The 18,905-nt window shown below is 41.4% G+C and overlaps 1 protein-coding gene across 6 annotated transcripts in view; it reads right to left on the minus strand.

Moving 5' to 3' along the window:
• Positions 1–18,905, minus strand: part of KIAA0586 (KIAA0586 ortholog) — a 70,060-nt gene that overhangs the window by 4,167 nt on the left and 46,988 nt on the right. For 4 of the 6 annotated variants that reach the window (XM_059850554.1, XM_059850556.1, XM_059850553.1 and 1 more), the window contains one exon: positions 16,186–16,260. The exons of the other annotated variants lie outside the window; for them this stretch is intronic. In XM_059850554.1, the coding sequence (XP_059706537.1) occupies positions 16,186–16,260 (75 nt within the window). The remainder of the gene's footprint in view (positions 1–16,185; positions 16,261–18,905) is intronic. 6 annotated transcript variants of the gene reach the window in all.

Below are 18,905 nucleotides of genomic sequence, written 5' to 3' on the forward strand. Positions count from 1 at the left end.
TAAGAACAAAGAAAAATGTTTAAAATCTTTCTTTTTGAATTTTTCTATTTGGCAAAATAAAAAGACTAAACAAGTCTGACTTCTAAGCCAAATGAAGACCATGTGCTTTAACTCCTCTGACTGGGTGTCCATATCTGAAATAAAACTATTTTAAATCTATCTGGGGATGAAAGAGAGCCATATCTTGTAAGTGAAATTGTAATCATGGAATCACAAAATGGTTTGGGTTGGAAGGGACCTTAAAGACAATCCAGTTGCAACCCCTGCCAAGGGCAGGGACACCTTCCACTATCCCAGGCTGCTCCAAGCCTCAATGTCCAACCTGGCCTGGAACACTGCAAGGGATGGGGCAGCCACAGCTGCTCTGGGCACCCTGTGCCAGTGTCCCACCACCCTCACAGTCCAGATTTTTTTCCAATATTTAATCTAAACCTGCTCTCTTTCATTTTGAAGCCATTCTCCCTTGCCCTGTCAGTCCATGCTCTTGTAAATCATCTCTCCCCATCAAGACAATAAATAGGGAGGGTTTGAAGGATCAGGACCCAGGTTATTTTTCAGTATAAAACCAGAACCATAATTACTGTAATTACCTACCTATTGCTTCCTAAAATTTCAAAACAATCCTCCCTCTATTCCCCAACTGAAGCAGCTCTCTTCAAGAGCAAGAATAAACTCCCAAGACTGTAAAAACAACTCCAGTGCAGTGCTCTCATTCCTTTAATAGCAAGGGCTGATAGGAATGGCTTGTTTCTTCTTCTGCCAGATTCCAGCTGCTTTTTCTTTGTTTATTCCTGACTTCAAAGTTTCAAACACTGTCCTGTCCCAACAAATAACTTCCTCCAGATGGCATTAGCTCAAGTGCTCTGAGCACTGGGATAGCACAGCACCTGCAGATCTAACTCAGCATCTTAAAATCTCCACTGAAGGTGCCTTTTTTTTTCTGTCATTCCCCATTTTGCTTTTTCCCTACATAAAAAGATTTACATCTGGCATACAGTTACAAAGACCATTAGAAGGGAAAGAGAGTTGTCAGAAGTTCTTTACACTAATGGCTAAAGCAAAGTAGAAGAATGAATGTCTACAGGCTCTAAGGTAACAGAATCACTGGCAGTAGAAATATTTTATAGAGTCACTGAATGGTTTGGGTTGGAAGGGACCTTCAAGATAATCCAGTTCCACCCCCTGCCATGGGTAGGGACACTTTCTACCATCCCAGGTTGCTCCAAGCTCCATTCAGCCTGTCCTGAAACACTTGCATGGATGGGGCAGCGACAGCATCTCTGGGCACCCTGTGCCAGAGCTTCACTGGGAAGAAATTTTTTCTAAAATCTCACCTAACCCTGCCCTCTGTCAGTTTGAAGCCATTGTCCCCTGTCCTGTCACTCCATCCTTTGTCCAAAGTCCCTCTCCAGCTCTCCTGGTGCCCCTTTAGACACTGGAAGGGCCTTTAAGGTCTCCCTGGAGTCTTCTCTAAGCTGAACATCCCCAGCTCTCAGCCTGTCAGCCTCTCTGATCTGCACCTCAATTCTCTCTTATCTGTTCCTCTCTTTTCTCCTCTCTCAGCCTCTCCTGTCTGGAGGATAGGATAGCTTGGAGGAACCTGGGACAGTGGAAGGTTCCCTGCCCACAGCAGGGGGTGGAACTGGATGCTCTTGAAGGTCTCTTTTTACCTGTGAGGTCCATTTTGGACCAATATGTGTCCTGGCTGTGTCTCCATGGGTTTGTGTGGTACCACACTGAAATCCACTCACTTTCACATGTGTGGTTGTACAGGTGAGTTCCCAAGCACAGCAACCCAAGAAGTGGCATTTTTGGCCAAATCAAAATTATTCCAGGCTTGCTGGGTTAACACATACTGATAAGAAACATCCATATTTTCATGTAAGTAATTCTAAAGGCTGAGCTGAAAAAAGAAATTACACTGCAATGTCAGTCATGCTACTAATTATAATGATATTTAGCATTTCCAGTTCAGAGTCACAATTAGCTATATTGTGCATACTGGCTATTGAATGTTTCTGGATTCAATGGCTTATAATGTTGAGAGTAGATAGGTTATAGAGCTAATGAATACAATCTTTTCAGGAATAAGCAGGACCATCAACAGGTACTCAAATAATCCAAATTTTTGGGCAAATTATTCTCCATGTATTAGAAATGAGAGTTCCTCCTCCAGAGCTTTTCTTGCTCTTGTCACCTTTAGGTTATTGTGGAGAAGTTGGCCTTTCTCAGCTCTGCCAAAATGTGCTTTTTAGGGCAGGGGCTCTCTTGTTGTTGACATCACCTGGCTGCAGGTGAGAGCTCTGCCTTCCACTGGGACAGAAACACAGAAAACCAGAACAAGATGTCCTGCAAATGCCTGCAGGTCTCTTCTTTAACCCCAACCCACACTGCCCCAACTTAGCTGTTTCTGACAAACAGAAAAGACTCGAGGCAAAACAAGGCCAGATTTCTAGGGCTGAGTTCCATGCAAGGGGTACATTTACAATTAAAACACTTGAGCTGTTTTACAGAAATGGACAGACATCTGGGGGAACTGAGCCAAAAATGTCTGGATTTAAAAGCACGAGTCTACTGCTGGAGCTGAAAAAACATGGTTTCATTCTCAAAGGCTGCAGCCAACTCATAAACTTCCATAAGTGGGCCACAGACACCAGTGGAGACAGAAAACTATATAATGTGAGTTCAGTTCAAGTTCTGACCTAAACTTGGCAAATTCCACCTTCCCCTTGGTGTCATGTACTTACAAAAACCCTGCACAGAGCACACAGAAAATAAACACGTGTATACACACACTGTGCTTGTGCTGTTTGTTTGTGTAGCCCCCAATGTATAGCCCAGCTATAAATATTTCCAAAAAGAAAATAAATGCAGATCCCCAGCCAGTAAAGGAGGGTGGGGCCAGGCTCAGCAGCTAACAAATATTTCAAAGCAGAATATTTGAAAATTGGTTTTCTCCTCCTCTCAAGCTGGAGTTCAAGGTTCAGTGGTTTTTCCAAAACACTCTATATTCCCACCAACAGCAACACTAAACAGAACAAAAACTAGAAATACATTAAATAAACTAGAACCAGATTTTTCAAAATCCTAACACAGAGACCAGCAGGGAAGGGCAGACAGAAAGCAGCTCCAAAAAACATCTAGAAATGAGATTGCAGATTTTACTAAATAAATATTTCCTTTTGGTGCCTAAAATCTACTCTGCTCCATTAGATCTGGCATCTTTTGCTCTGTAGAACCTCTCACTGCTTAACAAATTTTTTCCCTGGCCACATCTTTTGCTGCTGTTTCCCACCAAATCCCTTCCAAAACTGTGTAATGATCTTTCCAAATAACTACAATAATTATTAGCACTAAGAAGAAATATTAAAAGTGAATTTGATTTTTCCATACAGATGGCTGTGATTTTTGGATGTGCAATTGGCTCAGAACAAATAGTTTAACATTTAAGCACTGCAGTTTTTATTTCAAAATAAAAAAAGGAGAAGGAGTTGGTTCCTTACTGGTCCAGAGTCTTTGAAAAACCCCCAGGAAAACGTGTATCTTGTGCAAGGGCCAGGGGGAGGAGTAATCCCTAAATCCACAAGAGACAACCTAGGTAAACAGCTGGTGGAATCAGGAGAATCTGATGAGTGATAATTAAAAATCTGCAGATCTAATGGTGTAATTAATATTTTACTTATTCAGTAAAACTAAGTATCACCTACATACCATTTTTTTTTCTAATTTTATTCAAAATCTAACCAGCAAGTGGACAGGAAGGTAATTTCAAAAGCATATTTCTAGAATATATTGGGTTCTGTCATTCATGTTTGGGGGTCCATACATTTTAATGCTTATATCTGAAACAAAATAAAGAAGCTAAATAAAAAAAGCAACTTGAATGATCAATCATGGGAATTCACACTTAATTCTAAGATAAAGTTCTGCTGAATTCCCTTAGGATGCAGAGTCAGTCAGTGCAAAGCCAGCAGTAGCACTGGCTCCACTGGGACCTTGTATCTTAATGATATTAATTGCAGCAATACTGCCTCCAGCTTATCTGCAGTGTGCCACAGTGCCAGACATAACAGCATTGACAGCCTTCTTGGGGAGTGGCAAGGAAAAGAAATAAAAATCAAAGCATCTTTTAATTCTTAGAAGTTACATGGCCTCCTTTTATTGAAAAATAATTTAAAATATTTGTACCTGAATAATTAAAGTTGAGCGACCAAAGTCAAGTGATGTTTCACCACCAATTAAGATCTGAAAATTAATTAAAATCTTCCCAGTTCACAGCTGAAATGCAGGTGGGGTGTCCCTGTGAGGCTGTGGATCTCCATCCTTTGAAGTGCCCAAGGCCAGGCTGGATCTTGGGGGGACAGTGGAAGGTGTCCCTGCCCATGACAGGGGGATGGAACTGGACAATTCCAGGCTGCCCAGGCCTGCAGATCCCCAGATACCAAAATATCCTGAGGAATCTCAGAGCACAAGTTTCAGTGAACCCCTGTAAGAAGTCACAAGTTACTTTTCATCACTAACAAGTTCAGTGAGAGACCTCAATGAGCTCTCCCTCAAAGAGACAAGAGGTTTTACCCCACGGCTGCAATCTGCACCCAGATTTGACTGAAAGTCAGGGAATGGGCATCAGAAAGAAAAGAGAAAACTTTCTGCCTGAAGGGAAGTGCTGCAAGGCAGAATTTTCTCATTTCAAGTCACTCCTCACATATAATGGAGGGTCTAAATTAATCCTTATAATAAAAAATTAAATAAGGTATACTCAGTATAAAGAACTTCAAATAAAAAGTGTTTTTCTAGATGACCACAAGCAAAATAACTTTATTTCTCTACTCTGAATACTTAAATATTCACATGATCCTGTGATTTGTTTTGATGATTTTCACTAACAAAGTCATGGGATTCCCCATCTGGAAACAGTTTGCCAAGACTCCCTTTACTGTACTGCCATTACCATGATCTGGAATATTAAAAATGCTTGTACCTACAGCACAATTACCCAAAATTTTTGTAATTACACCTTTTCAAAAGAAGATGATGAACATTTTCCCCAGGAACAAAACAAAACAAGACAGAACAAAAGCCAACCCTACAGAGTTTGCATTTTCCAATGGTCAGTCTAAGAAATTCCAGAACATCTCTATGCACATTTCTAGCACATGGACAAACAAACTTATAAAAAATACATTTTCCAGCCTTTTGTTTAGCAGCAGAGGGTGGCCACTACAGGCCTTACCATTTGTGGATATCAATGACCTTTGAAAATGGGTAGGAAGAAGCATTTCTAGGAAGCTTAGGGAGGCAAAAAACTTTTCTGTTAGCTCAGAAAGAGGAGTGAATAAGTAAGCACATGTTCAAACAAGGAAAACATTAAAACACTTCTAATATCAAGTCCAACCATTAACCCCTAACCATGTTCTCCCCTAAACCATGTTCCCAAGTACCACATCCAACACATTTTTTCCAACATTTTCAGGGATAGTGATTCCAACCCTCCCCTGGGCAGCCTGTTCCAATGTCTGATCACCCTTTCAGTGCAGAAATTTTTCTTAATATCTGATCTAAACTTCCCTTGGTGCAACTTGAGACCATTTCCTCTGGGCCTGTCTGTGTCCAGACCCTATTTTGACCTGCTCTTGAAATGAGCACTCAGTGTGATGACAAGTAACTCTGCCTTCACAATCCTGTGACCAGAAACTTGGAAAGGTCTGGGAGTAAATATATGATTTTATCTTGTGCTATTTTAAAGTTTGTTGAAATCTAAAATGATTAAACTTTGTGCAATAGAGATAAGCATTCCTCCTTATAAAAAAAACCCTCAAAACAAACAAAAAAAAAAAAAAAAAAAAAAAAAAAACCAAAACAAAATAACCCCCCAAAAAAACCCATAAACAAAAAAAAAAATCCAAAAAAAATCAAAAAAAAAAAATCCAAAAAAAACCCCTTGGCCCGTTACATGGGAATGAGTAAAACCAAAATTCCTTTGCAATACTTGGGTGAATCTGAGCTCTAAACCAGTAGAATAAATGAGCTGGAGAAAGGTATTGCTCTGCATTTATGTTGCACATGAAGCACAGTGCACCACCTTCTCTACTCTCTCTTAGACACATCAGTGATTTCAATATCATCCCACTCCATCTGTGCTAAGTGGTACAAAACAACAAAACACAGGGGGAACTGCAGGCAGCTCCCAGCAGCACCAGAGAAACCAACAACTCTTGTCAGGAGTTGCAGGGCCTTGAGCAGACCCTTTTCCATCAGGTTCTCATTTGGGCAGGTGCTCTTTGCCTCTGAAGCTGCAGCCACATGCACACAAATTGAAATTTGGGATGCTGGCTCCACCAGTTTCCTTCAGGAAGTTCTGCAGCTCTGACTCTTCCCAGCTCGAGCTGTTGGTGCCAAACCTGGTGAGCACCCAGATCATCCCTCAGTGCTTTGGGCCATTGTGGAAAGCCAGGGAATATTTCTCTGTCTGCTCTGGGGTGTTCTCCCCCAGGGGAGCACTGACTTGGACCCTCATTCATGGAGAAAGTTTCCCAGACTTCAAGATAGACTGGAATCCACAAAAGTGTGAAATAGATTGTAGAGAGCAGTGTAGGTGTGTCACTTGGTGAGAAATTGAGATTTTGGGATTTTTAGTATGTTGTGGATGGAAGCAAGATGGAGGGCACAGGGTGTTGTCCTGGGTTTCTTCTTCATGCTTCTTCTTCCTCCTTGTCCATGGGTTTGGGTGGCATTTTGTAATTGGGCAGAAAAGTCCACTTTGGGGGCTCTGAGGGATCAGTTGTTGGGTTAAAAGGGAAATAATCTAGGTGTCCTTTCTTAATTGGACAGTTTAGTCTTAAAAGACTCTGTAACAAGAGACTGTTGGCCATTTTGTGCCTTCTAATGAAAAGCTGCCAAACTCACAGTAAAGAGACTGTTTTACTGATAAGAAATAATAAACACCTGAGTCTGAACAAGAATTACTGTCTCAAGAGCCTTCAATGCAGACCCAGAGAAACCAACAGGCCATAAGCAGGATTAACAGAGCTTGTTGGCATCTGAGGGAAAATCATTTATCAGTTCTCTGGCTTTAAATATGCCTGGCCAAAACACAGGGAGATGTGCACTGCAAAGGAGCATGCATGGAAATCCAGCCTGCAGGTGTGGGAGCAGAGTGTGGGCTCTGCCTGATGATGGACACAACTTGGAATTATCCAACCACTGAGGCTGGAAAAGTCCTCTCAGGTGAAGGGCACAGACACCTGGCTCTGTGCATCATTCCAGAGCACACACCTGAATTCAGGAGCTGTTACAGGAACAGCAATTACACAAAGCTCCTCAGGAAAGTGGCTTTTGCAAACCCTCCACAAACCTGACAATGGCACAGACTCAATTATTCAGCACAATCCTGATGTGACATGATGACACCCAGTGTGTGCCAGCAGGAAAAGCACAATGGCAAAGGAAGTCTTATCTTGTGTGCCTCATGGAATTTAATGGCTCCCAATATGTTACCTGAAGCAAATTCATTCACATATCCATAACAACACACTCCCAAGCTCAGGAACACTTTCTCTGCAAGTATCAAATAAAGCAATTTGTTTTCTGGCAATTTCCCTCACATGCTACAATAAAACCAGAATCTTAAGGAATATTATCCATTATTTTCTTTCTTTCTGCCTCTTAAATATCAGGGAAGAACTCAGTCTGGAATATACTTAAAATTCAATACATCTCCTAGTTGGGGAATATGTTTTCCCTCATCATTACTCTGTCACTGAGCATTATGCTGCCTACACAAGAGCAGGAGAGAACAAAGGCTTAAAGATCATCTTTCTTTAAACACAACATTTAAGTGTCACTGTTATTTAATGCAATATTGGGGTTTTTTAAAATCTTGGAGGCAGAGAAGACACGTGTTGCAAAATCTCTTGCAACAGGACTGTCTCCTAAATTGTTGGAAGCCTGGAAATGGTCAGGATCATGTCTGGGGCTTCTCTCACTAATTCTGCAATGCAAACTGCAATGTAGTTTTAACTCTACCATTACAGAGTTCTCCAGTCATTCCCTGTTCCTTCAGATGAGAAGTAAATAGGTTAATGCAGATTCATTGTGCATTGCTCTGCATTTTTAGAGAGCTACTTGGAAAGGCAGTAGTGGAGTATCCAAAGTGCAGCTTTATTCACACAACCTACATTTATCATGCACAGAAAGTTTCCTGAAAACCTATTCTAAAATCTGATAAGAAAAATCCTCATTAAGAATCATTTGCTTGTTTAATTTCCACTTATTGAGCTTTAATGTACCATAAAAGTAATAACAACAGTGCCTTAACTAAATACTGCTTGTCTTGTGTTCATTAATTTCAGAAGAACACAAAACTGCCTGTAGATATAGGAAGCTGCTGGAAAATAAAAAGGAACGAATTGCATAAACTTAAATGAGAGAAAAAAAATAAAATAAAAAATTCTTTTTTTTTTTGTGGAACACTGAGTTCAACAAAAATGTATTCTGTTCACTGTACACACGACACCAATGGGAATAAGAGCCAGTTCAAGTTCTAAGTTACCATTACTTGGGTAATGGCTTCAAGCTGCAAGGCACAGCTGTATGGGCCCAGCCAGACAGGCTATCACAGCAATGCTTTGATAGCATGGGGCCCTTAAGTGTCAGGATATAGAAAAGGCAGCAGTTGTTGGCTGTGAAAACAGTCTGATACAAACCAGATGGGGACTCACTTCATGGGCAACACAAAGGAAAACAATTGGCTCATTCAACAAAGTCAGGCCACTGCCCCAGAGAATTAACAGAAGACAATAACAGTCAACCAGAGTTGATGCAAACAAGAAACAGCCATGTGGTTAGGGTTTAAGGAATTGTTTCTCCTCAGACTAAACATAAAGTTTTGATTTCTAATTCTCATATTCATTAATTTCAGTCTCGTTTACAAGCCCCTTCTTCCTCCAAAGTCTTCCGTGTAATTCATGTATGTAGCACCAGCCTTCACACACCTACTTAAACAAGAAAAAAAAATCCATGACAAAGGCAGCTATATTAATCTAATGTTTCCTGAGGAATTCCAAGACCACAGACAACTTTCTGAACCGTGGCAGAACAAGATTACAGATACACAGAGGGTTATTAGACATATTTGCATGCATATGGCAATATATTTACTGATTCTTTTTGATTTGAAATGCATCAAGCCCAATAGGTCACATGCTGGGTTACCAGAGTACAGATGTCCTCCAGTTCTGTGAAGAGTTCTTCTGGTTTCTTACTTAGGTTTTTTTAAGCAAACTTCAGATCAATTATGTTGCCACATAAGAGTTTTGTCAAGCTACAGTTAAAAAAAAATCTATTAAAATAGCTATTACCAAACCTTTTTGAAGCAATCAAAAAATTTAAAAACTGCCTATTTCAGCCATAACTCAAAAAATCCCCAGCCCACTCATCTTTAGAAGCTTGTAGAAGATTATGGTCCAAAATCTTAATTGCTCTTGCTGTTTTATTACAGGAAATATGAAAGTGACATGTGCAAAGGTATTTTGATTACAAATTACTTACAGAGATTGCACAATAACTCAGACCTCTAAGGGCCTTCTGCAATTTCACTCTCAGACTGAAAACATCTGAACTTTCTTTTCATATACTTCAGCCTATTCCCTCTGGCAGACCCTGCACTCTGAGCTCCACAGCAGTGTGAGAGCTTGGATGGCACCAAGGAAGCCACACCTGGAAATCCAAGCAAGGACCTGGATTTGGAGATGTCCTGGATATCTTGTCAATCAGTGTCCCACACATCATGAAACCACAGAATGGTTTGGGGTGGAAGGAACCTAAAAAACCATTTTATTTCAACCCCCTGCCATGGGCAGGGACACCTTCCACCATCCCAGGTTGCTCCAAGCCCCAATGCCCAACCTGGCCTTGGACATTTCCAGGGATGGGGCAGCCACAGCTTCTGTGGGCACCCTGTGCCAGGGCCTCAGCACCCTCAGAGTGAAGATTTTTTTCCTAATTTCTAATCTAAACCCCCTCTGAATGTATGGCTCTCATTTAACAGGCTGCCTCTGGAACGACAGAGGGAGTTTGTCTTTGAAGAAAGTGAAAAAAACCCCTCAGAATTAATGAATAAGAGATTCAGAGGCCCTAATCATCCCCTTAAGTGGTTCTAGCCTTCAGCTGCTGTGGCTCTCCAGCCTTTGAGCATGGCTTCACTTCAAAAAAAGGCCAAAAAAACCAAACCACCACATACTGCAGGTAGAAAAAACAGGTTTTACTTCAGTGCCCTGCCATAAGCACAGAGCCAACATTGCCATTGTGTGCTGTGCTCTCTCTGAGCTAAAACATCTCCCCAGCAGAACCACAGGGCTGATTTCCAAAAGTGCAGCCAAATTCTTGAACCCTCTGCTGCAGGGTTGGGCTGTCACATCATAGCAAGAGAAGACTTTGCCTGCAGTGCTGCTATTATTCATTTTTCACATCATATATCTCGAGGTCAGACCACATTTTCTACGTGCAGCTGAAATTTTGGGTCGAGTCCCTCTCTGTTAGGTCGTTACCAGCAAATGCTGAACCTTAGGAACAGAACAGCCTTTATTTATCAAGCCTTAAAACCTCAGAGACACTGGCACTGATAGTCCTGCATTAAAAGCAGATGAGAGAGGAGCAAAAACCTCTTTAAACCCTGCAGAGGCAAACCCCAATTGCTGCTATAAAAAGGGGTTTGGACATGGTCTGTCAGAGAGCTCCTGCACATAAAGGGCAGCGGGAGCAGGGGGAGGCACGGCTGCCCCGGCTCCCTCAAAGTGAGGATTCCAACAGGAAACTGCTCCCCCCTTTCTCTTTTTTTTTTTTTCTTTTTAATCAGGAAGGAAGCTTCATCTTCAGCAACAAGCATTCCCTGTGTAATCTCCCTGCCTGGCTGGTCTAGGAGCGGGTCCAATTACTGAAATAAGCAACATGCGCTTCTGAGAAGTCACTCGTGCATTTCCACTGTAACTCAAACTTGTAAATATTTCCCATTTCTAACTCTGATTTACGTAACAGGGCACAGTGGCAGCTGTTAAGTAAATTAAACAATTTTCTCAAGATCTGGAATTATGGTTTCAGGATAATAAAAACACACTAAAAGAAAAAGTCAGAAATTAAGCAATTTGCAACAAATTCCATGCTTTTTATTTCTCCTGAAGATACAATGGCCTGACAAGGACAGACACTGCAGCTGTTTTACTGTCTTCAAACAAACACAGCTCTGCCTAACTCCTGCAATATGCACAGTGCCTAAAACAAGGTCATGACATGCAACCCTGAGATTATTAATTTACTCTAACAACCTGAGTTAGGATGGAGTGCAGCAGATAACCCATGAAGTCTAAGCCACCTTGATTGGCTAATTTTGAGCCAAAATAAAAGCATAATTCTACCAGACCTAGAAAAGGTGAGCTACATTTTCATTGTTTGCATCTGGTTGATGATTTATTAATTTGGATTAAAAATACATGCCTATAGGACATTAAAAAAAGAAAGAGTTAACTGGAAGGCAAAGTCATGCTGTACACAAAGAGAAACATTTACTTCCCTACAGCCAAAGCACTGGGGGAAAAAAATGGATTTCACAGACCTGCTCCATATTTTGTGTCACACTCAACAACTTTCACTCAGGTTGTAGAACTGTGCTTAAAACCAGCTCTTCCTTCTTTAAAAGCTAAACATAAGTTTTAGATTAGAGCAGAATGACAGGACATACAAAGGTTCTAAATTTAAATTAAGTTTTTCTAGGTGTAGGGATTTTTTTTTTCTCTCCTGAATGACAGCACAATGATAAAAACCAGAGCACAGTAGTCCACAGACAAAGTTTAACCCATCTCCATCATTTACTACTGTTCCTTGCAAAGGTAGTCACAAAAAGCACATTTGCAAGTGGTATTTCAGAGCTGAGGATTTACTGTACTTCACTTACAGAATCAGTTGCATGGAAGATGAAGAGGGTTTTACTCCAGCTTTATGTTAGGAAATGTTATTCCACAGAGTTACAAAACACAGCCCCATGTGCAGCCTCAGCACTGAGCAACAGGTCATGCATGACAACTTTAATCTTCACTCACCAGCCCTTACCCCATTTTTTAACAAGAATGCTACTTTGGCAGCCTGCATTTCTCAAAATCAGCATGTTATCAAAGAGGAGCATTACCAGTATTTACACAGTGTTCTTCATTTGGAAGACATCCTAGATAACATTTACTCCATGCTGTTGCTTTATTTGAAAATTTCATGGGCTCCTATTCTTAAGAAATTAATCCTGTGGGCTTGGGAACCCTATATTTATATTTAATTCTAAGCAGCCTTTGTATCACTGTATTGAGAAGGTGGAGCTGGACAAACCTGGCTTCTCTTTGGTGCAGGAAGTTGAGGGTCTGTTTACTCCCAAAGCATGTAGAAAAATAAGAAATAAAGTACCTAGAAACAACACTGGTCACCAGCATGAAAACTGCCTGTAATCAAGCCCTTTCACAATCTAATAAGCAGTAGAATTTTAAAAATATTATTTGATTGTGGACACAAATTGTCTTAATATCCATCTTTATTGGCCACTTTGATTCTCTTCATAACTTTGCAGCTGTGCCTTGCCTCTCCTTAGCAGTGCCAAAAATTTACAAAGCATTAAAAAAAGAAAAAAAAAGAAGTTTATTGTCTGAGAATGACAGCTTCTGTCTGCTTTGTAGAAGAGGTCTGGGGGCAGACAGTCAGAATTTGTAAGTTATTCATCACTCACCTCATACACACTCATGTCTCAGGATTTCTCTCCTACCCACCCCCCACACTAACAGCTGGCTCCTTCCAGCTTTTATGTAGTGCTTAAAAAAGCTGAATTGAGAGCTATTTAAGAACAGGTAAAGCTGAAGGGAGTCCAGCTGCCCCTGCCCAGGGCTCAGCAAACCCAGCCCAGTGGGGAGAGCAGAAGCTGCTCCTTCTGTTGTGCTGCTCTCAGACTTGCACCAGCCACTGAATTATAAAAGGCAACATCTGCCTTCCCTACCAAGCAGAAAAATGTAACCAACTCAGCACATGCTGAAGACATAAAGCCTGCATTTCTCCTATCACAGTGCTATATATGTTTCTCCAAGTTGAAATATGTGTTTGTAATACTCCTTGTCTTCACCTGTCACCAAACAGTATCCAGGCAATGTGTTGCCAGCACCCAAAAGCATCAAGACTTCCTGCTCTGATACTGATGCCTTTTATAAGAAAAAAAAAAAAGAGAAAAAGGGAGATAAAAGATCTACTTAAATGACTGTTAATCCAAGTAAGGATGGTCATCCTAGGAAATCCTGTGGTGTGTGTGCCAGCTGAACTAAGCCAGCCAGCAGCAGGTCTGCCTGAGACCTGGAATGGTTCCTGACTCAGCTTAGCTGGTATGGATGCATCAGGCTGTAGACAGAGAGTGAATGAGAAGTGGAAATGCATCTTATTCAGAAATCTGCCTTTGTAGGCTGGAATCTGTGTGAGAAGCTGCAGCAAAATTCTGAATGCAGTAACTCCAACCAAGAGCCCTGCTGGAAAGGGAATGCTCTGAATCATGGAATCACAAAATGATTTGGGTTGGAAGAGACCTTTAAAGCCCATCCAGTTCCAAACCCCTGCCACGGGCAGGGACACCTTCCACTATCCCAAGTTGCTCCAAGGTCCATCCAAGCTGGCCTGGAACACTGCCAGGGATGGAGCAGCCACAGCTTCTCTGGGCACCCTGTGCCAGGGCCTCCTCACTCTCACAGCAAAAAACTTACTCTTCACATCAAATCTACACCTGGCTCTTTTCAGTTTTAAACCATTGCCCTTCATCCTGTCATTCCTTATCTATAAAAAATCCATCTCCCTCCATCTTATGACCTCTTTAAGGTACTGGAAGGCCAGAGTGAGGTGTCCCTGGAGCCTTCTCTTCTCCAGGCTGAACAATCCCAGCTCTTCCAGCCTGTCTCCACAGCAGAGGTGCTCCAGCCCTCTGGTCACATCTTGTTGCAGTGACACACTGAGGCACATCCTTTAGAACAAACAGGAATCCCAATCTACATCCTTTTACCATCACTGCTAACAACCAAGCATGTGAATTAAACTAGTACAAGACCACAAAAATCAAATGTCTGTTCACAACATTATGACAGCAGATGATGTGCAAAGGGATTTCAAACTCAATTATTTGTCTACAAATGAGCAACAGGTTCAGGAGAGACTGTTCTGATTCTCTTGCACGACCCACCACAACACACAGGCCACAGAACAGCTAAACATGCTTACTTTCTAGCTGCACATCAGTTCTTTCTTGTTAAACCATGGGCTCAGAGCTGTGGAACCACTAATTTGTGAGAAACTTCTCCCTCCAGAGAAGAACTAACTGGAAACAGCCCTGGGGCTGATGTAAGCATTAAGTACATGGGGAGTCTCTGTCCTTAGGTGGCTTGCCCAAGCCCATTAATTTTTTGTGTGTGTGTCCCCCATTTATATAAGCAATGTTTGCATGAAAGGGGAAAGCAGGTCAGCCTAGTCAGCCTGCCACCATCTGCTTTTATTCAGAGTTGCTCAAGATCAGTGCCAGTGGGATCAGTGCCCATTAAAGGGGTTTATTGTGTGTGTTTATTTTTTGCTCTTTACAATGAAGGCAACAGCAATTACTGTAAGTTTGTAAAAGTGCATACAAATCATAATCCTCAATACAAAGCTGCTTCAGTCAGATCCCAGCATGTTTACAAATCCTAGACAGCCTGTGAGAAAAGCTGTCCTGGCACAACCATTTCCACAGGCTGGGGAGGAGTGTGGTAGTGTCCAGGAGATCAGAGACTTGTATTTAATAGTTGTTATCAATTCCATCCCCTGTTTGCAATCCACAGCAACTCCAGCTGATTCCCCACCACCATGAGAGTCTTTGACAAAAGGAAAAGCCTCACATTGGAGCTTCACCCCCAGCCAGGCTGACAAGAGATGGATTTATACAACTAAAACTGGAACTGGTGAGAGATCAAAGGTAGGCTGCCAAAGTGGAAATAGCAATTTAGAGCTTTCAGCTAGTACATTCCAAGTCCTGAGAGTGGATATGCAGCAGCAAGAGGTACCCTTTCCTTAAGGAGATTTCTACCTAGGATATGCCTGGTCACTAGAGACAAAAGATACCAAAACCCCAGAATTGAAACAAAATATCAAACCCCCCCAAACAATTAAACAATTGTAAAAAACCCCACCCTAACTGGCAAAAAGATGGGGAAAAAAGGGAAAATACAGAGAATTGCAATGGTAGAACTGTGCTGCTTTGCTTCCAGGTCATCAAAGTGTTTGAAAAGTAAATGCAATTATGAATCTTTTTTTTTTTTAATAAATTCCAATTAATTTGGATGTGAAATCCTTTACACTTTTATGACATACTTCAGAACAGAAAATCCTCTGAACCTTGTGGTGTCTGGCTGATGTGATGTAGGCAGTTCAGCAAGCACCTGGACTAGGCACCAAATGTTATTTGAGGCAAAAAGGGTATAAAAAAAGTGATAGGAAAAGGGGGAATGGCCTTAAGCTGAAGGAGGGTAGATTTAAGTTAGATATTGGGATGAAACTCTTTTATTATATGGGTGTGAGGCTCTGGTACAGGGTGCCCAGAGGAGCTGTGGCTGCCTCATCCCTGCAAGTGTCCAAGGATGGGGCTGGGAGCAGCCTGGGACAGTGGAAGGTGTCCCTGCCCTGGCAGGGGTGGAACTGGATGAGCTTTAAGGTCTTTTCCAACCCAGACCTGTCTGTGATTCCACAATTCCATGAAAAAGTTCCAACTCCAAATGTCCATTGGGTGCTTTGTGCAGCAGTGCCACAGGTTTTCAGCTCATCTGCATGAAAAAGGGACTGGACCCTCAATATTTTCACATTACAGCCCTCATATATGACTGAAATAGCAGTTTAACTGAAGTTTAACTTGTGATCTATAAAACACACTTAGAGGGATGCCACAGGTCACTGGATTAATCATCTGGATCCTTTAAAATCTTGGCTCGAAGAGGGAATCAGATGAGATTTTGTAATATTTTACTTTTGAGCCCCTAAAAATCTGAATAAAGACAAGCAAAAAATCAAAATATTTGACAGTCTCATAAGAAGTAATGCTTTCAGTAGTGATCACATCACTTTGAAGAAGTTTTTCTTTCCCTCTCTGCACAAAAATCCCACCTGCTTCTGGAATTTCACTGAAAATCCCTGCTGCTGTGTTCAGACCAGAGGAGGGGCTTGGTACAGGAACACACCCTGAAATTCAGCAAAAAAAAAAAAAAAAAATTTAAACACAAAAATCTTCTCAAAAGGGAGGGTTTATTCTTTTTACTGTATGAAAATTGCAAAATGGTTCCCTCCAGAGATCACCCAAACACACACAGAGCAGGGTGGGATGCAGGAGGGAGGTGTGAGGATACAGAAAGCTGTGCAGGTGTCATGATGGGGGTAAAGCACCATCACACAGGCACCAAGGGAAGGTAAAAAGGGAAATCTCCTGCCTTTGCACATGGCAAATCCTCAGCACAAGGTCACAGCAATGTCACTGCAGCAGGGAGAGCTGTGACACTGAAGGCTGCAGGAAGAGAAGAACAAACTCTCAGCTTCTTAGAAGTTAAAGGAAATTACCAAGTGATAAAGATTGGCAATACATGGTGTGGACCTGGCCTCCAGAGGAGAATCCCTCCTCCCTGAGCACAGCCCTCAGCAGCAAAGCCTCAGACTGCAGGGCAATGTGACACTGCTTGGGACAGTTTTCTTCAAGTATAAACTGTGTTCTCTTGTTACTTTAAATTCTCCATCTGACCACTTGTATTTCAATTCATTTAGGCACCTCAAAAAATCAAATTACATTCTAGGAATCCAAACAATAAACTAGAGTTGTGCTTCACCTGCCTGTAGTTACTATTCTTCACACCTTTAGGGCAAGTAAATGAGGGGGAAAAATGCCAACTGTATGAGACCAGAGGAGCATTTCCTTGGAAGAGATTTTTTTGGGAATGGCTACAAGGATGTGCAGAGTCCCATGAAATTCCAGCAGTTCCTGCTGTTTGGTTCCTCATGACTCAAAGCTGAAGCAGCAGAACACACCCACAGCAGGACACATCATCCACAGTGACAAATTCACACAAGACTTTGCCTTAAGCTATGAGAAGTCCAACTGCTGGTTAAACATTTTGTCTGAAAAATAACTGAAGTAACTCAGTGGGAAAAGAAGCAGCCACAGATATAAATGACACTCGTTAATAGATAAATAATATTTACAAAAGCCAAGAAATTAAAAGCTCCTTTTCCAAATGTACTATAACACAGCTAAATATTTACTTAGAGGAATTCACAGTAGAAACTCTCAAATGTGGCTAACTGAGGATCTGATGTGGGATATTATTCAGAATGCACACTTTATCACTAATATGCATGTTTTCTACTGCATGGGCTATTGTGCAGCTCGTCTGGACACATGCAGAATAAACAAAACCTCCCTGAGAACTGGCACTCTAAACCACTAGGAGCACCTAAAAGCTAAGTACTACACAGAGAAAAGCCAGAGCCTCTGTAGGAAATGCAGCCCTGCCTTTCCTGACTTGCCCAAATGTAAAATCCATTAACTGAGTGATGTCAATGAGCCACCTGATAGCACAGAGAGGTAACTGGATAGGAAAAGCAGAGGAAAAATAGATCAGAAAACATCCCTGGAAGAGTTCAAGGCCAGGCTGGATGGGGCTTGGAGCAACCTGGTCTGGTGGAAGTGTCCCTGCCCATGGCAGGGGGTGGAACTAAATGATCCTTGAGGTCCTTTACAACCCACACCATCCTGTGAGTCTGTGACAAGAATTCTGAAGAAACCCTGAAAAAAACTTACATGAAACACTTGCCTGAAAAATGCCTTAATTACAGCCAAGTGATTTCATTCCTCCAATTTTTAAGATCTTCTCAGAAATTAGGCAAATTCAAGGAGCAACACAGGCTGCACAAACTATTTCAGCCTCTCAGGTTGTGGTGGTTCTCCCTGCTCTGTGGAAGAAGAGCTCTGCTTTGCTTCCCTGGCTGCTATATCCAGGGTGCTGTGGAGAGTCTTTAGCAAAAGCCTTCAGTGAAATTCAGGCCAAAAAAAGAAACAGCAGGATATTAAGGGAAAAGTAAGCTTTCAGTAGAATAGTCCTTGAGTTTGACCAAAACAGTTCCAGTTCTAAGAAAAAAAAGAAAGACCTTTAGCCTTATCCTAATCTCCTTCCTTCCTTGAAGCATCTGTTACACATTTGCCTCACTCCACAATAGTTTTAAGAAAAAATTACCCAAAACCTAACTCAGAGCAATTTCTGGCTGAAGAAGAAAGACAAAGAAGTATTTAGTTATAGCCATATTTTCAGCATTACAGCTTTCAATACAGCCTAATGTCAATGCTAACACAGAAGCAGCCCATTTTCAATACTGAACAAGGACTATGGAATTTTTGTTTTTATACAGATTGTTTCAAGGGCTTCTTGTCATCTTATTCATTTATTGCACAGATCATCTCCTCCCACAAGCAGTTGTGCAATCTCTCCGTGGCAACAAAGCCAATTGCTTAGTGTCCCAATATTCCTTTCCCATGTATTTACACTGCCTGAACATAATTCACTGGCTGGAGATAAAAAGGAATTACTATCATCAAGTTGTGCTCTCTAGGTCACATTTTGAGAGTCTATGCTGTAGGAAAATAATTAAGTGAAGATACATCTACCTCTGAGCTGCTCATATTAAAGTTTAAAATTGCTCTGCACTCAAGCATTGCCACCTGTTCTTTCATTTTAATTTTAAAAATTCTGAATCCCTTTAATGTAAGCCTGAAAATGCTTAAATCCTGGAAATATGAGCATTCACCAACCACAACAATTACTCTCCTATTAAATTCATGAAGA

This window comes from Haemorhous mexicanus, chromosome 6 (assembly GCF_027477595.1).
Source record: "Haemorhous mexicanus isolate bHaeMex1 chromosome 6, bHaeMex1.pri, whole genome shotgun sequence".
Lineage (NCBI taxonomy): Eukaryota > Metazoa > Chordata > Aves > Passeriformes > Fringillidae > Haemorhous > Haemorhous mexicanus.